We start from the raw sequence: 16,239 nt of genomic DNA on the forward strand, positions 1-16,239 counted from the left end.
TGCAGTGGGTGACACTTGCATCTTGTGCTTTGTTGGCTCCTTGATTTGCTAGCACGAGAAGGCCTGTTCATTCTCCTGTTTTTCCAGCAAGCAAAGATGCTTCTGCACAATGTTTCCTGCCCTTCTCCTGCCCTGGATGGGATTGTGATCCAGTTTGAGTTTTCCGTGTCTGCAGCAGCAGTAGCAAAGGCCTTGCTGTCGCTTTCCACGTTTTCCATTTCAGTGCTTTCAAGCTCTAAAAGCTCCGTTTTCCGAGACAACCTTGCTTGCTGATAGCAGCCAGGGAGGAAAATCAACTTCATATCCATCTAGAGTTCTCTTGAGATGGCCCATTTTAATTTGGTGGCTGTGATTTAGAACGCCTAGGTCGCTATCAAATATTATGATTTGTCCTTAGAAAATGTGGTGGGTAGATCTGAAAAGAAATGAGGTTCTGCATCATAGGTACCAGCCTGTCCCTCATGCTCCTCTCTTGCCACAGATGACAGAAGCAAGAGCTGTCTCTCCCCTGGCTCCCACTGCTCCTGGAGAAGAAGCCAAAGAGGAGCAAACTGAGGGTCATGAGCGCCAGCCTCCATCAGTGGTGACACCGGAAAACTCAGATCTTGTAAGTGCCAGTTGCGTGCAGTGCTGTCTTTAGTGCAAGGCAGAGCTGCCAGGTTTGGAGCAGCCAGCACTTTGCTGTTGCAGGCTGAGGATGCTGGGGGCTGGAGTCCTGCCAGGAGCTGGGGATTTCCTGCAGGCAGCAAGCACAGAACTTGGCCTTTGAGCCGTCACGTTGAGGCAGCAAAGGGCTGGTGCCTGTGGGAGAGTATCTGGCCGCTTGGCTCAGGGAAGCTCTATCTCTTGGCTTCTGCAGTGCTATGTGTTTCTTTTCCCTTTTTGGAAAGGTGTGTTTGGCTTGTGAAAGCAGTCTGCACTTTCCTTGCGTAGTTCTTCACTTGTACAGTGTCTTTTGGGCCAGCTGTCTTTTGGCTCTTGATAAGCTACAAGGAGAGGATTGTGTGGTCCATGCAGCTGTGGGGGGCCATTCTTGTCCCACGTGGCCAAAGAAACAAAGTGCGGAGTTGCAAAGCCTTCTTGTGAGGCCAAAAGCAGAAGCGGCCAGTTTCTGTTGGTGCATATTTTGGTGTAGTCTGCAGCTTTGGCAAGTGCCTTGGAGCCTGGAGTGGGAGGGAAGCTGCAAGTCCTTGACCGCTGTCTTGTGTTGCTCAGAACAGGAAGGCCACCTTGCAATGGTGCCTGCTGTATCTGAAGTGAAATGGGCACCATAGGGGCGGGGGAGCTGCGTGGGCCAAAAGGAGCCAGAGGTGCTGGCGGCCTTGAGCCACTGAAGATGAGGCAGCGCGTGGCCAGGTGGTCAAGAAGGCCCAGGGCATGGTGGCCTGTGTCAGCAGCAGTGGGGCAGCAGGAGCAGGGCAGTGAGCGTGGCCCTGTGCTGGGCAGCGCTGGGGCCACAGCTGCAGTGCTGGGTGCACTTGTGGGCCCCTGGGCAGCAGAAAGTCCTTGAGGGGCTGCAGCGCGTGCACAGAAGGACAGGGGAGCTGGGCAAGGGGGTGCAGCACAAGGCCAGTGAAGAGGTGCTGAAGGAGCTTTAGCCTGGACAATGGGAGGCTCTTGAGGGACCTTCAGGCAGACTTCCATCAATCCCTGCATGACAGTGCTCAGCACAAGGGCTGTTTCTCCACCAAACATCCCCTCACTGCATGCAAGAGCTTTAGGCGCTGCAGTGGGTGACACTTGCATCTTGTGCTTTGTTGGCTCCTTGATTTGCTAGCACGAGAAGGCCTGTTCATTCTCCTGTTTTTCCAGCAAGCAAAGATGCTTCTGCACAATGTTTCCTGCCCTTCTCCTGCCCTGGATGGGATTGTGATCCAGTTTGAGTTTTCCGTGTCTGCAGCAGCAGTAGCAAAGGCCTTGCTGTCGCTTTCCACGTTTTCCATTTCAGTGCTTTCAAGCTCTAAAAGCTCCGTTTTCCGAGACAACCTTGCTTGCTGATAGCAGCCAGGGAGGAAAATCAACTTCATATCCATCTAGAGTTCTCTTGAGATGGCCCATTTTAATTTGGTGGCTGTGATTTAGAACGCCTAGGTCGCTATCAAATATTATGATTTGTCCTTAGAAAATGTGGTGGGTAGATCTGAAAAGAAATGAGGTTCTGCATCATAGGTACCGGCCTGTCCCTCATGCTCCTCTCTTGCCACAGATGACAGAAGCAAGAGCTGTCTCTCCCCTGGCTCCCACTGCTCCTGGAGAAGAAGCCAAAGAGGAGCAAACTGAGGGTCATGAGCGCCAGCCTCCATCAGTGGTGACACCGGAAAACTCAGATCTTGTAAGTGCCAGTTGCGTGCAGTGCTGTCTTTAGTGCAAGGCAGAGCTGCCAGGTTTGGAGCAGCCAGCACTTTGCTGTTGCAGGCTGAGGATGCTGGGGGCTGGAGTCCTGCCAGGAGCTGGGGATTTCCTGCAGGCAGCAAGCACAGAACTTGGCCTTTGAGCCGTCACGTTGAGGCAGCAAAGGGCTGGTGCCTGTGGGAGAGTATCTGGCCGCTTGGCTCAGGGAAGCTCTATCTCTTGGCTTCTGCAGTGCTATGTGTTTCTTTTCCCTTTTTGGAAAGGTGTGTTTGGCTTGTGAAAGCAGTCTGCACTTTCCTTGCGTAGTTCTTCACTTGTACAGTGTCTTTTGGGCCAGCTGTCTTTTGGCTCTTGATAAGCTACAAGGGGAGGATTGTGTGGTCCATGCAGCTGTGGGGGGCCATTCTTGTCCCACGTGGCCAAAGAAACAAAGTGCGGAGTTGCAAAGCCTTCTTGTGAGGCCAAAAGCAGAAGCGGCCAGTTTCTGTTGGTGCATATTTTGGTGTAGTCTGCAGCTTTGGCAAGTGCCTTGGAGCCTGGAGTGGGAGGGAAGCTGCAAGTCCTTGACCGCTGTCTTGTGTTGCTCAGAACAGGAAGGCCACCTTGCAATGGTGCCTGCTGTATCTGAAGTGAAATGGGCAGCATAGGGGCGGGGGAGCTGCGTGGGCCAAAAGGAGCCAGAGGTGCTGGCGGCCTTGAGCCACTGAAGATGAGGCAGCGCGTGGCCAGGTGGTCAAGAAGGCCCAGGGCATGGTGGCCTGTGTCAGCAGCAGTGGGGCAGCAGGAGCAGGGCAGTGAGCGTGGCCCTGTGCTGGGCAGCGCTGGGGCCACAGCTGCAGTGCTGGGTGCACTTGTGGGCCCCTGGGCAGCAGAAAGTCCTTGAGGGGCTGCAGCGTGTGCACAGAAGGACTGGGGAGCTGGGCAAGGGGGTGCAGCACAAGGCCAGTGAAGAGGTGCTGAAGGAGCTTTAGCCTGGACAATGGGAGGCTCTTGAGGGACCTTCAGGCAGACTTCCATCAATCCCTGCATGACAGTGCTCAGCACAAGGGCTGTTTCTCCACCAAACATCCCCTCACTGCATGCAAGAGCTTTAGGCACTGCAGTGGGTGACACTTGCATCTTGTGGTTTATTGGTTTTCTGTGAGGAGTAGATGTGATGATTTTCTATTGTTTCAGTAATTCTGGTTGCTATTCCTCTCTCTTTCCTTTCCTTTTCTAGATGTCGGCGAAATTGTGCTATATATCTATTTTTTAAGGTGGAAATTCTGGAAGATGCAGTTTTTTTTTGCCTGGGAACACATCGGTTGGGGCTGGGTCCCTGTACAGGAGGAATTCTTCTGGTTTCAGCCCAGCCAGTTGGGCCTTGATTTGGCCTTCAGATTAACATTGCCCTGGCCTTCTTGTAGTCCACTGAATCAGGGTGTGTTGTGTGTGGGAATTGAGCAGGAAATCAATGCCCTTGCATTCCAGCTGGTCCTCTGAGATCAGGCAGGCTTATAATGGCTGGGCTGCATTTCTGATTCCTGCCACTTTAGCACCATCAGCGTGGTCTAGTCCAAGAAAAGAAGTTGCTCGATCACAGATGCACAAAGAGGGCAGTTCCCAGTGCAGTGCTTTGGATCTGATCACTTTCCATAAGGACCTACACACTCCAGATTCCCCAAGAGTGTGGTTTATTGAAGCAACAGGAGATCACGTTCAGGATCGCTCATGATCGGGGCACTGGCTACTGAGTGTTGATGTATGCAGCAACAGAAAGCAACAGTAGAGATTGTAGAGAGTGAGATGCATCTGTCTGTCCGTCTATCTATCTATCTATCTATCTATCTATCTATCTATCTATCTATGCTATGTAAAATTTACATATTGAATCTTCCTGGCTCTAGTCCAAAGCAGTTGGAGAAGCAAAATTCCACATGCTAAAGCATCACATTCAGGAGAGGACTAGAGAACACATTTCATTGACTGATTCTGAGCACAGAGAGATGTTTCCCCTCCAGATATGGTGGTTTTTTCCCCTCAGAGCCGTTTGCCTCCTCCAGTCTCTTCTTCCCTAAAGCCCCTAGTTAAATCTTTTAATTTTCTGCCTGTCCTAGAGAGGTGGAAGAATTACAGGTTTTAGGGGGTGAAGAGAACTCCAGAAGTGTCTCTCACAAGGAGTGAGCTCACCCAGGAAGCCACCTGCAGAGCTAGGATGGAGCTGTGGGACAGGGCAGGGTGTCAGTCACTACTGAAAGACAAACAGGACATGGCAGAAGCAGAGGGAGGCCCTCAGCAGACCCCTGAGAAATGCTACACCTTCCCAACCTCAGCTGCCTGAGAGGCTGTTGGAGCTTCAGTCCCAGATGGCCCCTGATTGTAGGGCCAGGGTCACTTTGGAATCTGTGCCTCCCCTTGAACAGAGAATGACCCAAGAGAGCAGCAGCACAGTGCTTTGGGAACGTGTGAGCCCAGCAGTCTTTGAGTCTTGGCCCACAAAGGTCGCGTGGGAAATTGAAACCCATCTTCTCTTGCTTTCTGTGCAGGTGCTTCTAGAGAAAGAGCAGGAGCAGACTGCCTTATCTGAGATGCCATGGCAGACTCAGGGAGAGCTGTTCCCAGCCCGAGAGCAGGAAGAGCAGCTCAGGCAGCAGGTGGAAGAGCCACAGGAGAATGGCCAGGTAAGCCTGACTGGCCAGGGACAGAGGGAAGGGCAGGAAGAGGGGCATAAAGCAGAGCTCTTGGGACTGAGGAGGCCAGGAGTCCCACGGGCACTGGAAGCACAGAGCTTTGGAATCTGCAGAGATCAGCACTGGGATAGGAGGGTTATATTGGAAGCAGATGTGGGGAGGGAAGCAGAAAGAAGGGGCTGAATAAATGTGATTTTTGAGGCTGCAAGAGGAAAAAGCTGAGCCTGATGGCAGCTCCCAGTCACTTGCTCTGCATTTGTGTGTACAGAACATCAAGGCAGAGCCACAAGCAGAGCTGCCCGAAGCTCAGAGTGCCATCATGGCAGTGAAGAGCAGGAACAAGGAAGACATGAGAAGAATTCAAGAGGAGAATCTCCATCAGCAGAGGGGCGATCAACAAAACCAGGTGAGTGAAAGAGTGGCAGCCACTCCACTCATGAAACATCCTCTCACTTGTTTTTTAGAGAACATGAAGGAACAGCTGAACGCAGAGCTTCAGATAGCTCACGCTAGGATCAAGGCATGGGAGAAGAGGCTTGAGGAAGAAATGAAAATTATCAGAGAGAAAGCTAATCGCCTCCCTCAGGCTCTAGAAAAGCAAGTGAGTGAAAGAGGGATGCAGCCAGCAAACTGGTGGTTTCTGCCCCCCTTGCCTTTCCACTGCAGAGCAGCAGGGAGTGGGGCCATGCCTCTGAGTGCCATCCTGCTGTGGTCTGTATCACAGCTGCTCTGATGGACACTTCCTGGGCTGCTGAATAGCCTTGTTTCTTGAGGTGTTTTACAGGGGATTATGGTGACCTAGATGGGGGATTGAACCAAGCTGCCTGTATCCCCTGTCAATCTGTTCTTTGCCTTTCCTCACAGTCAATGACTCCTGGCTGACAGGGACAAGCTGTAGTGTCTGACTGCTTTGTTCTGTTTGATTTGAGGTGCAAGTGTTGACATCTTACCGGGCAGTCTGCGAAGACTTCCAGCAAATTTCTGGCAATGAAGAGCCCCAAGTTAGGAGTGAGGCACAGGTACCATCCCCACCAGAAGTGCTACAGGTTGAGTATGACCTTAAGATGGTGCAGGAAAAAGGACAGTGGGAGGAGGCAGAACACTTGAACAAGGAGCTGCAAGGGTGTCTGCAGCCCTTGAAGGGGAAAAAGAATCCTTGAGAGGAGGTGGAATGGTCATTGTGGCAGTCATCCTTTGGAAAATCCATGAAAATGGAACATGAATCTGGCCACAAACTCAAGTAAAACTTGCCTTTGGTTTTGACCCATCCAGTTTGAGAAGTGGACATCAGAAAAAAAACATTGAAGAGCCCTGCATGTGGCTGACAGCACCTTCCTAAGGGCTTGCATTTCAATAGGGGATCTCAGGGTCATCTATGCCAGCCACCTTTCTGACATCAACTCATTTCTTCTCTCAGATCTACACAGGCTCTGTCACCAAACCTGCTGCAGCAGCAGCAGCAGCAGCATTGTCTAAAGGAGCCTTAGCTCCCCAACCTGAGAAGTGGAGCCGGGGAAGTTTGTTCACCTCCCGCACTGACCCAGCTGCTGCTCAGCAACAGGAGATCGAGGGTGACTCCCTGGAGCTGCTGAGTACGTCTGCTGTATTTCTTGTCTGAGGGACAGTGCATTGTGTGCAGGTGTCAGCATAGCTGTACCAAATGTTTCTCCTGAGTTTGGTATCATGGGGACATTTAAGGATGTTTCTCCACAGGAACTGCTGTAGAAAATCAGTCTCTGTGCTGGCCACCTGTGCTGCAGAGCTGTCTGCCTGGTTGTTGTTGTTACCCAGCCAATCACAATGGGCTCAGAGCTCCAGGCACTGGGGCTGCCTTTTGTATCTCCTGGAAGCTGGGATCTCTGCTTTAAAGTCAGCATCTTGCATTTTGTTTCCCTCAGGGAAATTGGTGAACCCCACTGAAAATCCCCTGATGAAATACACTGAGCTGGAACATATTGGCAGCGGGTGAGTCCAACCACAGTTACTTCAACATAACCACGGGCCAGGTGTTTTTCTGGTGGAATGTCTATCCAGCGTAAAGTCAGGCCAGCTGCAAAGATGTTCACACTGGGGATAGATTGTCCCATCTCTCAATGCTGCTCAGAATTTGTGAGTGGGCTCAGAAGGCATTGTCAGATACACCTCCGTGCTGCCGAGGTCTTGCCTGCATCAAGGAACAGGAACTGGAAGGTCTCCTTGTCTCTCAAGTGTGGGACACTTCTGTGTTAATTTCTTTAGCATTTTTAAATATCTCTAATTCATACAGCCACACTAATAAAAGGGTAAGAATCTTGCTTGCCTGAATGAGCAACCTGCTCCATGATAGCTGTGAGGAACAGTTCTCAGGAACATTTCTTTCCAAGAGTTTGCTGAAGGAAATACTCTGTGGTCAGGATAGAAACTGCACAGTTTAGAAAGTGAAGCCCGTGGTGAAAGAAGAAGCTGTCTTTAGGAGCTGAGGCAGTAAACCCCAACACTTCAGGAACAGGCCCAGCGTCCATGCACTTGAGAGGAAAATGCATCATCTGCCTTCTGGCAGAACCAGATGCATCCTGCAGGTTTTAGGCATTTACAGCACAGATCACCTGTGTGGGCTGGCTCTCACTGCAAGATCTAAATGGCTTCTCCTTTCTCTGCTTCTGGTTTGTTTCTAGGACTTTTGGAGATGTTTGCAGAGCACTTATCAATGCCACAGGAAGAGAGGTAAATGTCAACAGGCCCTGCAAACTCTGCTGCTCTTGAGGGGCTTTCCCCTCTGGTGTGAGCTGTGGCTGGAGCTTTGGGCAGAGCTGTGCTGAAAAGGCACAAGAAGCACAGACTGGTGCCAGCCTGCAAAATACATTTGGGACTTTGTCCTCCTCAGCTGCCGGAAGGAAGGCACGGAGGGCAGCGGTTCCTTTCAGAGAAGGACGCGCTCGCTCGCTCTCCATTGCTAAAACAAAGGTGGTGCCTTTGAGCACCTCACTGCTCTTTGGGGCTACAGCTTCAGAGTCCTGAATTCTCATTTCTGGCTGCCAGCAAATACATCTGAAAGTTACTGGTAGTTCCTTAGCCACCTGCAGTGCTGTACTTGGGAACTGCACGTAGGGAGAGATCTGCAAGGTGCCCTAAAAGCCCTAAGTCCTGCCCATAGGCCAAGATGTATCCACAGAGTATTAAGGCATGGATTACTTCTTCTGAATCCTAGAAAGAGCAGCAGAGAGTGTGGTCAGAGGTTTGTGGGTGATAGCTGAGACACCACTGTTACCAAGTGGTGTCTCAAGGCAAAACGTCAGTGGCCCCACGTGTCCTGTAACTGGCCCCCAAGGGAGCAGAGAAATGGGCTGTTGGAATTGCACTGTTACTGCAGTGCCTCATCACAAGGCAGTTTGGCACAGCTCAGCTGTGTCATTGCAAAATCACTCGCTCCATGTGCATTGTGGTCTCATGCCACCAACTTCTCAACTTACTGATTTTTGATGTCATTTTAGCTGGCCATAAAGAAAATACATCTTCAAGGACTGAGGAAGAAGGAACTAAAAGTCAATGAACTCATGGTCATGAAAATGAGTAGGAATCTCAACCTGGTCAACTATTTAGACAGGTGAGTTGTTGTGAATGTTTGTTTACATATGGCAAACGTGCAAGGTAAAATCCCACTTTGGTCACTGGCAGAAAATAGAACTATAATTATAGGTTAATTATTATTGCTCTTTTCATCTCCAATGGATGGGAAGAGAGTGCATCTTGTCTGCATGAGTCTTCTCTGACACACATAGTTTGAAAATTATTCAGAAACCTACATCAGTCATATCTTACTAAATCAATAGCCTGTAAGTTCACAGCCACCACTTTGTTTTGGGGCGTGATTTTATTCAAGTGTCTTTTTATGTCCGGGTAAACTAACATGGATTTTCCTTGGATTGTTTCCCCTCTTTTCCATTGCTTTGCATGCCAGGAAGACTAGGTGCTTTTTCCCAGAAACACAGGGTGACAGGTTTTCTATCTCTTACTAAAATGCATTTTTGACTTGCTGCCCATCTAAGATATCTCTTTCTTCACAGCTATGCCTTTCTTCTTGAGACTGTGCAGATTGCAAACAACGCACAGCTGAAAGGGAATGTCTATTCCTTTGATTCTGTCCTTGTCACAAAGGGACCTGGAAACAGGAATCAGTCAAGAAAACAACCTAGCCATGCATGTTCATCTCCACACCCTTGTTTCCTTCTTTCAGCTACCTTGTGGGTGAGGAGCTCTGGCTGGTTATGGAGTACATGGATGGAGGCACTCTGAGTGATGTCATCAGCAAGACCTACCTGTCTGAAGATGAGACAGCAGCCATCAGTCGGGAGGTCAGCAATCCCATCTGTGTTTCCAAGGGCTTGGGCGGGATTGTCTGGGGAACAGGGTCTCAGAGCTGGAGTGATTTCCTGTGCCAAGCTTTGTTTCTGTGTGGCTGCTATGCTATGGGCAAGTAAAAGCATCTCAAGTGAAAGGCCTGCCCGTGCCCCTGCACTCCCTGTACTCAGTGCCAGTACTCTTATCTCCTGCTGTTGAATTCTCACTCTGTCTCTTGTATTTATATTTGCTGCTCTCCACCTTGCCTCTCTAAATGTTTGCATGGAGTCTATCTTCACTGCATTCCTTGCCTGTGAAAGCAAAGGTGCTGGTGGCAGGATTTGAAACAAGCAGCAAAGAAAAAAGAGAGACTCATTTCTCACAGTCCTCAGTTAAAAAGGATAGGAGTGCAGCCAAAATGCTCTTTGCTTCTGGAAGGTGACTGATGTGATACTTCCAAGCCCGTGCTGAGGCCAGCAAGAAAATCTTTGTCATGCAGCCTCCCACCCAAAAGTGATCCACTTCACACCAAAGGGATGGACTTTTCCTGTCTTGACAAAGCCCCTTCTTTGTCCTCTGCATGGAAAAAGCACGTCCACTGCAGCAGGAGTCATCCTGGCTGGTTTGCAGGGGACAGCCTACAACAGCAGGTGCTGTTGCTCTTTCAAAAGCTGACGTGCCTTTCCTCAGAAAGGACCTGCTCTGCAAGTGTTGGAGCAGCAAGCTCTTCCTCTCAGTGGCCATTACTGTTCTGCCATTACTCCCCATTCCCCTGGAGAGGAAATCTTTTGGAGCTGTTTCCTTTCTTGTATGATGAAATCACATCACTCATTTTTGTCCTCCTGTTCCTGTTTTCTTTCTCAGTGCCTGCAAGGACTGGATTTTCTTCATTCAAACAATGTGATCCACCAAGATGTGAAGAGCAGCAAGATCCTTCTCAAAACCGACGGCTCTGTCAAGCTGGGTCAGTATATTCTTGGTCAGGTGCAGCGTTCCAGGGATGTGGCTGTGGGGCTGCTTGGAGTGACAGCCAGCTCCCCAAAAATGGTGCTGGTGGCAGTGCAGGGACCCCTGCTGCGAGCTGAAGGCACAGTTGCAACATGCACAGAGGTATAAGGAACCACAAGCAGTCAAGAGTGGCCTTGCTCTGTGTGTGTCCCTTCCAGACAGAGGGAGCTACAATCTAAAGCTTCAGGGGAATAAAGTCCACTGCTGTGAGCAGCGTTAAAAAACCTGGGGTTTTTTGGAAGTGGCCAATTCTATACTCCCTTGGCTAAAGCCCCGAGGAAATCAAGCATGGACAGTTCTCCAAGAGATTCAACAGCACATTCTTAGCCTGAGAGTGGGGAATTCTTTTGCTTGGTTTCCTAATTGGAGCTGACTTGCATGGTTTGTTGTTTTCTCCACAGCTGATTTTGGCCTCTTTGCTCAGCTCACCCCTGAGCAGGGCAGACGGAGCTCCGTGGCCCGCACTTCTGGGTGGCTGGCGCCTGAAGTGGTGACAGGTCAACCATATGGCCCCAAAGTGGACATATGGTCTTTGGGAATCGTGGGCATCGAAATGGTGGAACGAGAAGTTCCTTACTGGAATGCAACTCCTGTCTTGGTAAGGTGCAAATACTCACTGATCCCACTGTCTTTCTCACCTGTCCCATGTTCTGTGTCCCACTGGACAAAATCCCATTGCCATCAGCTGGCACCACTTCCACCAAGGTCCCCTTCTAAAAATGTCCCTGCAACACATCAGCACCTGCTGTAGCTTTGGTTGCATCAGAAAGGGAAGTGGCAGTTCAGAAACCTAACCAGTTCAGAAACCTAACCAGTTTAGAAACCTGCCATTTTGGCCTGCAGCCATGCCTGACATTTCTCATTTGCTTTTTGAACCCTGATGGAGCTCTGTCTCTGAAGGACAGGAAGTTTTCAGTGGAACGGTTGGATGTGTGATAAATATCCTTTGAAATGGACATTGAGTCTTCCCAGCTTTAGTTTTATAGAAAAAGAAAAAGCAAAAAAGAAACAACCAGCAAAGCAATGCCCAAGTTCTGCTCTCTTTTTTCCTTTTTGAACCACAGCACATCAATTTTCCTCTATACTGTAGCATCTTTTCCAAATCCTGTGGGTCTTATAAACTTATCATGTGTGTGGGTGGCCTGGATAAGTTTTGGATGCATTTTTCTCCGACTGCAGTTAGAATTGTATGCCAAACTCTTGGCTGTTCCTTGGTACTTTAACAAGTTGATGAGCTTGCAGGCAGGTGCCTGGGCTGGGATCCAACGTGGGCAGTTGACACTGGTGCTGTGTTTCTTTACTACAGGAGCAGGGCTGTCCCTGGCCTGCACAGTTCTAATGATAGTGAGGACTCCAGCTCCCCACCACGGCCAGTGGCTAAGCATAGCTGCAGAGGGACAGGATAAAACCCCCTTTGTGACCTCTGGTGGTGTGGGAAAAGGAAAGAAAGCTGCCATAATTATTCATACTCAAGGGGAGTGTGTTTGTTGTTTTAGGCTTGGAAATTTTCCTCTAGGTTGAAGAGGATAATAATAAAGCCTCTTTGGTCACCATCTATTTCAGTGCCACCAGCACAGAGCTGTTAGTATTGTGATGGGCACTATTATGGAGACCAGGCTGCAGCCTGGGGTCATGGAGATCCTGCCAAACCTCCCATTTCTTACCCGACACTTTCTGCGATGGGCACACCTTTAATGCATTGACTTGAGTATCCAAATGAGCAGAGGGTGACCATAGGCACGGCAGTTCTTCTGATTTGACCATGAAAAGGTTTCCTTTTGTCACATAAAGAAGCTGAAACTTGCAGCTGAGAGACAGAGCTGCAGGTGGCTCCTGTGCACCCAAGCAGGCATTTTCACCTCAATATATTTGTGCATGCATCTTAATGTGTATGTATTGAATATGAGATTGCAAAAATGTTTGTTTCCTTACCTGAGGAATAGCTGGTGGATTTCCTTTCTTTCCTTCCAATTCCCACTGTTTTCAAGAACAAAGCAAAAACATTGATTAGTTTTGTTTTATGGCAGCTGTGCTTAAGGGACCAACAAGCACTGAAGAGATATTTTTCACGTACTAATCCTTGGGAAACAGTAGAGTTAGTATAGCAAAGTCCCTCTTCCAAAAAGCTTCTCAAGTTGGTGTGAATCCTCAGAGAAGCAAATGTGCTTTTGCTGATGTAGTTCCCACTGCCTAGGTCAGTCAATGAAATCAGCTGCCAAGGCCAGATCTGTGGGATGTTGGAAAAGCTGTGGCTGCATCGGAGTTTGGGGTTTTGGTTGGTAAAGGAAAGTCATCTCTGGGTCTCTGCCAGGGCAGAAACTGCCACTGCAGAGTGGAGCTTAATCAATGGGATCTGGGAGAGCAGTTACAGATGGGAAAGAAGCAGGTGGAGCCTCGTGTCTCCTTTTTCCCCAGGTTAAACTCCTGATAGCCAGGGGAGAGAGACCACAGCTGCGGCAGCCCAACCGATTCTCGCCTTGCCTGCGTGACTTCCTGAGCTGCTGCCTGCAGACAGACGAGGAGCGGCGCTGGTCTGCCAAGGAGCTCCTGCAGGTAAAATGTGAAGGGGCTGCAGGTGAAACAGGCTCTGAGGGATGGGCTCCTCCTCCACTCAAGTCCAAGGCATCAGATGAGCCCCCTTCCTCCTCACCTCCACTCTTGCTGCTCTTCAAATGAAAATCGTGAGGAATCCCAGACTGGGCTGGGCTGGCAGGGCCCTGTAAAGGTCCTGTGGTGCAAGTGTCCTGCAATGAGCAGGGACATCTTTACAGAGATCAGGTTGCTCAGAGCCCTTTGCCACCGGAGCCGGAATGGTTGCAGGGATGGGGCAGCTACAAGCTCTTAGGGCAAGCTGTGCCAGGGTTGCACCATGCTCTGAGTAAGCAAGTTCTTCCTTAGGCCTACTCTGACTTGATCCCCATTTTGTTTAAAAATATTCACCCACATCCTATTGTAACTGGCCCTGTTAAAAAAGATGTCCCTCACTTTCTTCAGAGCCACTCTGAAGTCTTGGAAAGTGGCAATAAAGCCTCCCTGGGGCCTATTCTTCACAAAACTGAATAACTCCTCCTCTCTCCGCATTTCCTGAGAGGAGAGCTGCTCTGTCCTCTGACTGTTCCTGTCGCCCTCTTTTGTAATTTGGTGGAGTGTTCAGTTTTATCTAATGGCAAAAGAATGGAAGTAGAGCAATGCAGGGTACAGAGACATGAAATGGTGGTGGAGGAACCCAAGGAAGCCAGTCCCAGCTGAGCAGTCAGAGATTTGGCTGTGGGCAGGAGGGGCTGTGGGGGGCTCACTGTGAGCCTCTGAGGGGCCCTGCTTTGTGCCCCCCAGCCCACCCTTAGAGGTTTCTGGCACCCAAACAGGGACAGCTGGGAGGGACTTGTCCCAGCCCCATCTGCTGCCTGGCATGCTCAAGCAGACGGGAAATGCGCCAGGGTTACTGCCAGGTTGTGTGGCAGAGGGGGAACTGCAGGGCCCAGTGCCACTGGGCTGGCCCTGCTGGGAAGGAAGGTGCCATCCAGCACACGAGGGGCAGGGCATGGAAAGGTAGATACTGCTTTCTGTCCCTGTGGGAATCAGCACAGTGCCTGTCTTGCAAAGACAGGGACCTATGTGAGTCATTGGAGTTTCCTGAAAAGAAGAAACCCCAGGGACAGAAAGCACCATTTCTAGAGCACTGGCAGGAGAAAGATCCCAACAAGATGAAGAAACCAGAAAAAACAGATGAATGGCATTCTGGGCCAGGTTTGTCTGGGATGGCAAGGTCCTGCACATGACTGTTGGGTAGCAGATGATCCCATCGCTCCTCTTTCTGTGTCTTTCTAGGAACTAGAGGAATCCTGATTGAGTCTGTAAAGCACTGAGCTTGGAAAGTCATGGTTCACTGTTCTTTGTGGTTTTTTTTTTTTTCCTGTGTACAGCATCCATTTGTAACTTCAGCCAAGCCAGTGTCCACCCTGGTACCACTCATCAACTCAGTAATGAAGAAGAAGAAGAAGGAGACAAGAATGTAAAAATCAAGATGTTATCTTCCTAACTAACTTAGAGTAGGATCATAGAGTAGGACTCTAGAGTAGGATTGTTGAGTAGTTTTGTAGTACAGGTTTATAGAGTAGTATTGTTATTAAATAAAGTTTCTGAAACAATAACTCATTTGGAAGATTCACCTCCTTCTGACCCCTTCAGAAAGTTCAGCATTTTCTTCTAAATTGCCAGTGTTTTTTAATTGGTGCTAAGACATGCTTATGGCTTCTTTGGTATGGTTTGCAAGTGGTGAAGGTTCTTCTTCATTCATCCTCTCCAGACCACACTGCCTTTGAAATATGGCCCACTAGCACATTTTGGCACATCTGTGACACTTCTAGGTGAGGCAGAAAGAGCAATGGCATTTGAAGGCAAAACCAAAGGAAGAATGGGGCAGCCCAAACATCATCCTGTGCAGATGCAGGCGTTCAGCTGTGACTGGAGAGCGCTGGGGCTCCTGCCACTTGGATTTGGATCCCTAAATGCAATCTCTTTGGCTGGAGGAGAGCCTTACTCAAGTGAGAAAGCAGAAAGATCAGAGAGGGTGCTCAGCAAGGTCGCCTGTGGTGCAGAGCTGTCAGCGCCTGTGAGGTGAGAGCGGGCCCGGCCTTGCCCGGGCTGGAGCCCCAGCAGAGCCCCGGCAGAGGCCGGAGCAGGCTGAGCCCCGGCAGAGGCAGGCTGGAAGGAGGCCCTTGGAGCTGCGGGAGGCAGCAGCGGGGCCCTGGGTGCCTGTTCCTGGGAGCGGGCGAATCCTGCGCTCTCAGAGCCCAGGTGGCAGCTGGCTGCTGCCGAGGGGAAGCGCAGCCGTGCTGGGCACAGCCCGGCCTGGAGGCATTGGCCGTCTGGAGTGTGCCCAGGAGCAGAGAAAGGCCAAGGGCAGCCGAGAGCCGCTGGGCTGGCTGAGGATTCCTCCTCTTCTGCCGGCTGCCCTGCAACTCCTGGCCAAGGTCAGCAGTGTGTGCAGCACTCTGGGCACCGGGGCAGGGAGCCGGGCTGCTCGGCAGGCTGGAGCACAGGGCAGCCTCCTTCAGGCCCGGCACTTCTGCCAGGGGAAGCGAGGCCAGCGTGAGGCAGGGACAGCTTGGCAGGGCACGTCTGCAGGAGCCAGCGCCTCACACAGCTCTGGCAGGAAGCGCCTGCAATCCTGCAGTTCTGCACTCAGCCAGAGCAAAGGTGTGAGATGCAGAGTGTTTGACAGAAATATTCAGGCCCACCAGGCCAGCCTGCTTTGTGTTCTCTGGCACACAGCAAGGCGCTGTGCAATGCAGCTCTGAGCTGCTGGGAGAGAGGTGTTAGAAATAAACAAACTCTTAGATACAATTAAATGGAGACAAAGTCATTAAAGCAAAAGAGAACCTTCTTCTTAGTAAGGATTCAACTGAGCCAGCTGTTTATCTCCCTCTCCTGAGTGCCGAGCGTACACACACGCCAAGATAATGCTGCTTTTTATTGCTTTTCCCAGCCGTGGGCCATCCCTGTCCCCTTTCCCTTTGGCTGAGTACTAGGGATCTTCTGTTCTCTCCTGACAGCCTACTTTTCTGTCTCCTCTTCTCCTACTTCCCTTTTGGTCTGGTGTTCAACACCTCTCCTTCTCCAGCTCACAGTAACACCCACCAAATTAACTGGAACAAATGCAAACCATAACTAACACCACCTAGCACCAACAACTTCCATTCTTTTTTCTAATAAGTTTTTGGCTGCAGCAAAATATTACCTCCTATCTCCCAGAGGGAATCAGGGATGAGCCTGAGGCTTGTGCTTGGGTAGTGAACTGATTTGGAAGGGAGCAGAAGGGTTTCAGAAGGCAGTTTGTGTTTTCTTCATTAATTTCTGACGGAAAGAGGCAATGCAGCTTCAGTCAGCAACA

At 50.2% G+C, this 16,239-nt stretch overlaps 1 protein-coding gene across 1 annotated transcript; it reads left to right on the forward strand.

The window, feature by feature from the left end:
* The first annotated feature begins 485 nt into the window (after positions 1 to 485).
* LOC139605090 (serine/threonine-protein kinase PAK 3-like) lies at positions 486 to 14,497 on the forward strand. Its single transcript, XM_071456477.1, has 14 exons — positions 486 to 607; positions 2,207 to 2,332; positions 4,878 to 5,012; positions 5,290 to 5,622; positions 5,951 to 6,040; positions 6,439 to 6,613; positions 6,920 to 6,986; positions 7,676 to 7,724; positions 8,492 to 8,604; positions 9,235 to 9,352; positions 10,203 to 10,302; positions 10,748 to 10,944; positions 12,762 to 12,899; positions 14,270 to 14,497. The coding sequence occupies exons 2-14, from the start codon at positions 2,207 to 2,209 to the stop codon at positions 14,360 to 14,362; spliced, it is 1,734 nt and encodes a 577-aa protein (XP_071312578.1). The 5' UTR covers positions 486 to 607; the 3' UTR covers positions 14,363 to 14,497.
* Positions 14,498 to 16,239: the final 1,742 nt, after the last annotated feature.

Source organism: Agelaius tricolor, unplaced genomic scaffold (genome assembly GCF_023055355.1).
Source record: "Agelaius tricolor isolate 1412-34295 unplaced genomic scaffold, bAgeTri1.0.p SCAF_59, whole genome shotgun sequence".
NCBI classification, from domain to species: Eukaryota; Metazoa; Chordata; class Aves; order Passeriformes; family Icteridae; genus Agelaius; species Agelaius tricolor.

What these genes read in the sequence shown, in the direction of transcription:
- LOC139605090 (XM_071456477.1), top strand. Translation starts at nt 2,207, where the DNA reads ATGACAGAAGCAAGAGCTGTCTCTCCCCTGGCTCCCACTGCTCCTGGA. An exon ending in AGCCACAGGAGAATGGCCAG is followed by an intron (nt 5,013 to 5,289) that starts GTAAGCCTGACT and finishes TTGTGTGTACAG; the next exon opens with AACATCAAGGCAGAGCCACA. An exon ending in CAGCAGCCATCAGTCGGGAG is followed by an intron (nt 9,353 to 10,202) that starts GTCAGCAATCCC and finishes TTTCTTTCTCAG; the next exon opens with TGCCTGCAAGGACTGGATTT.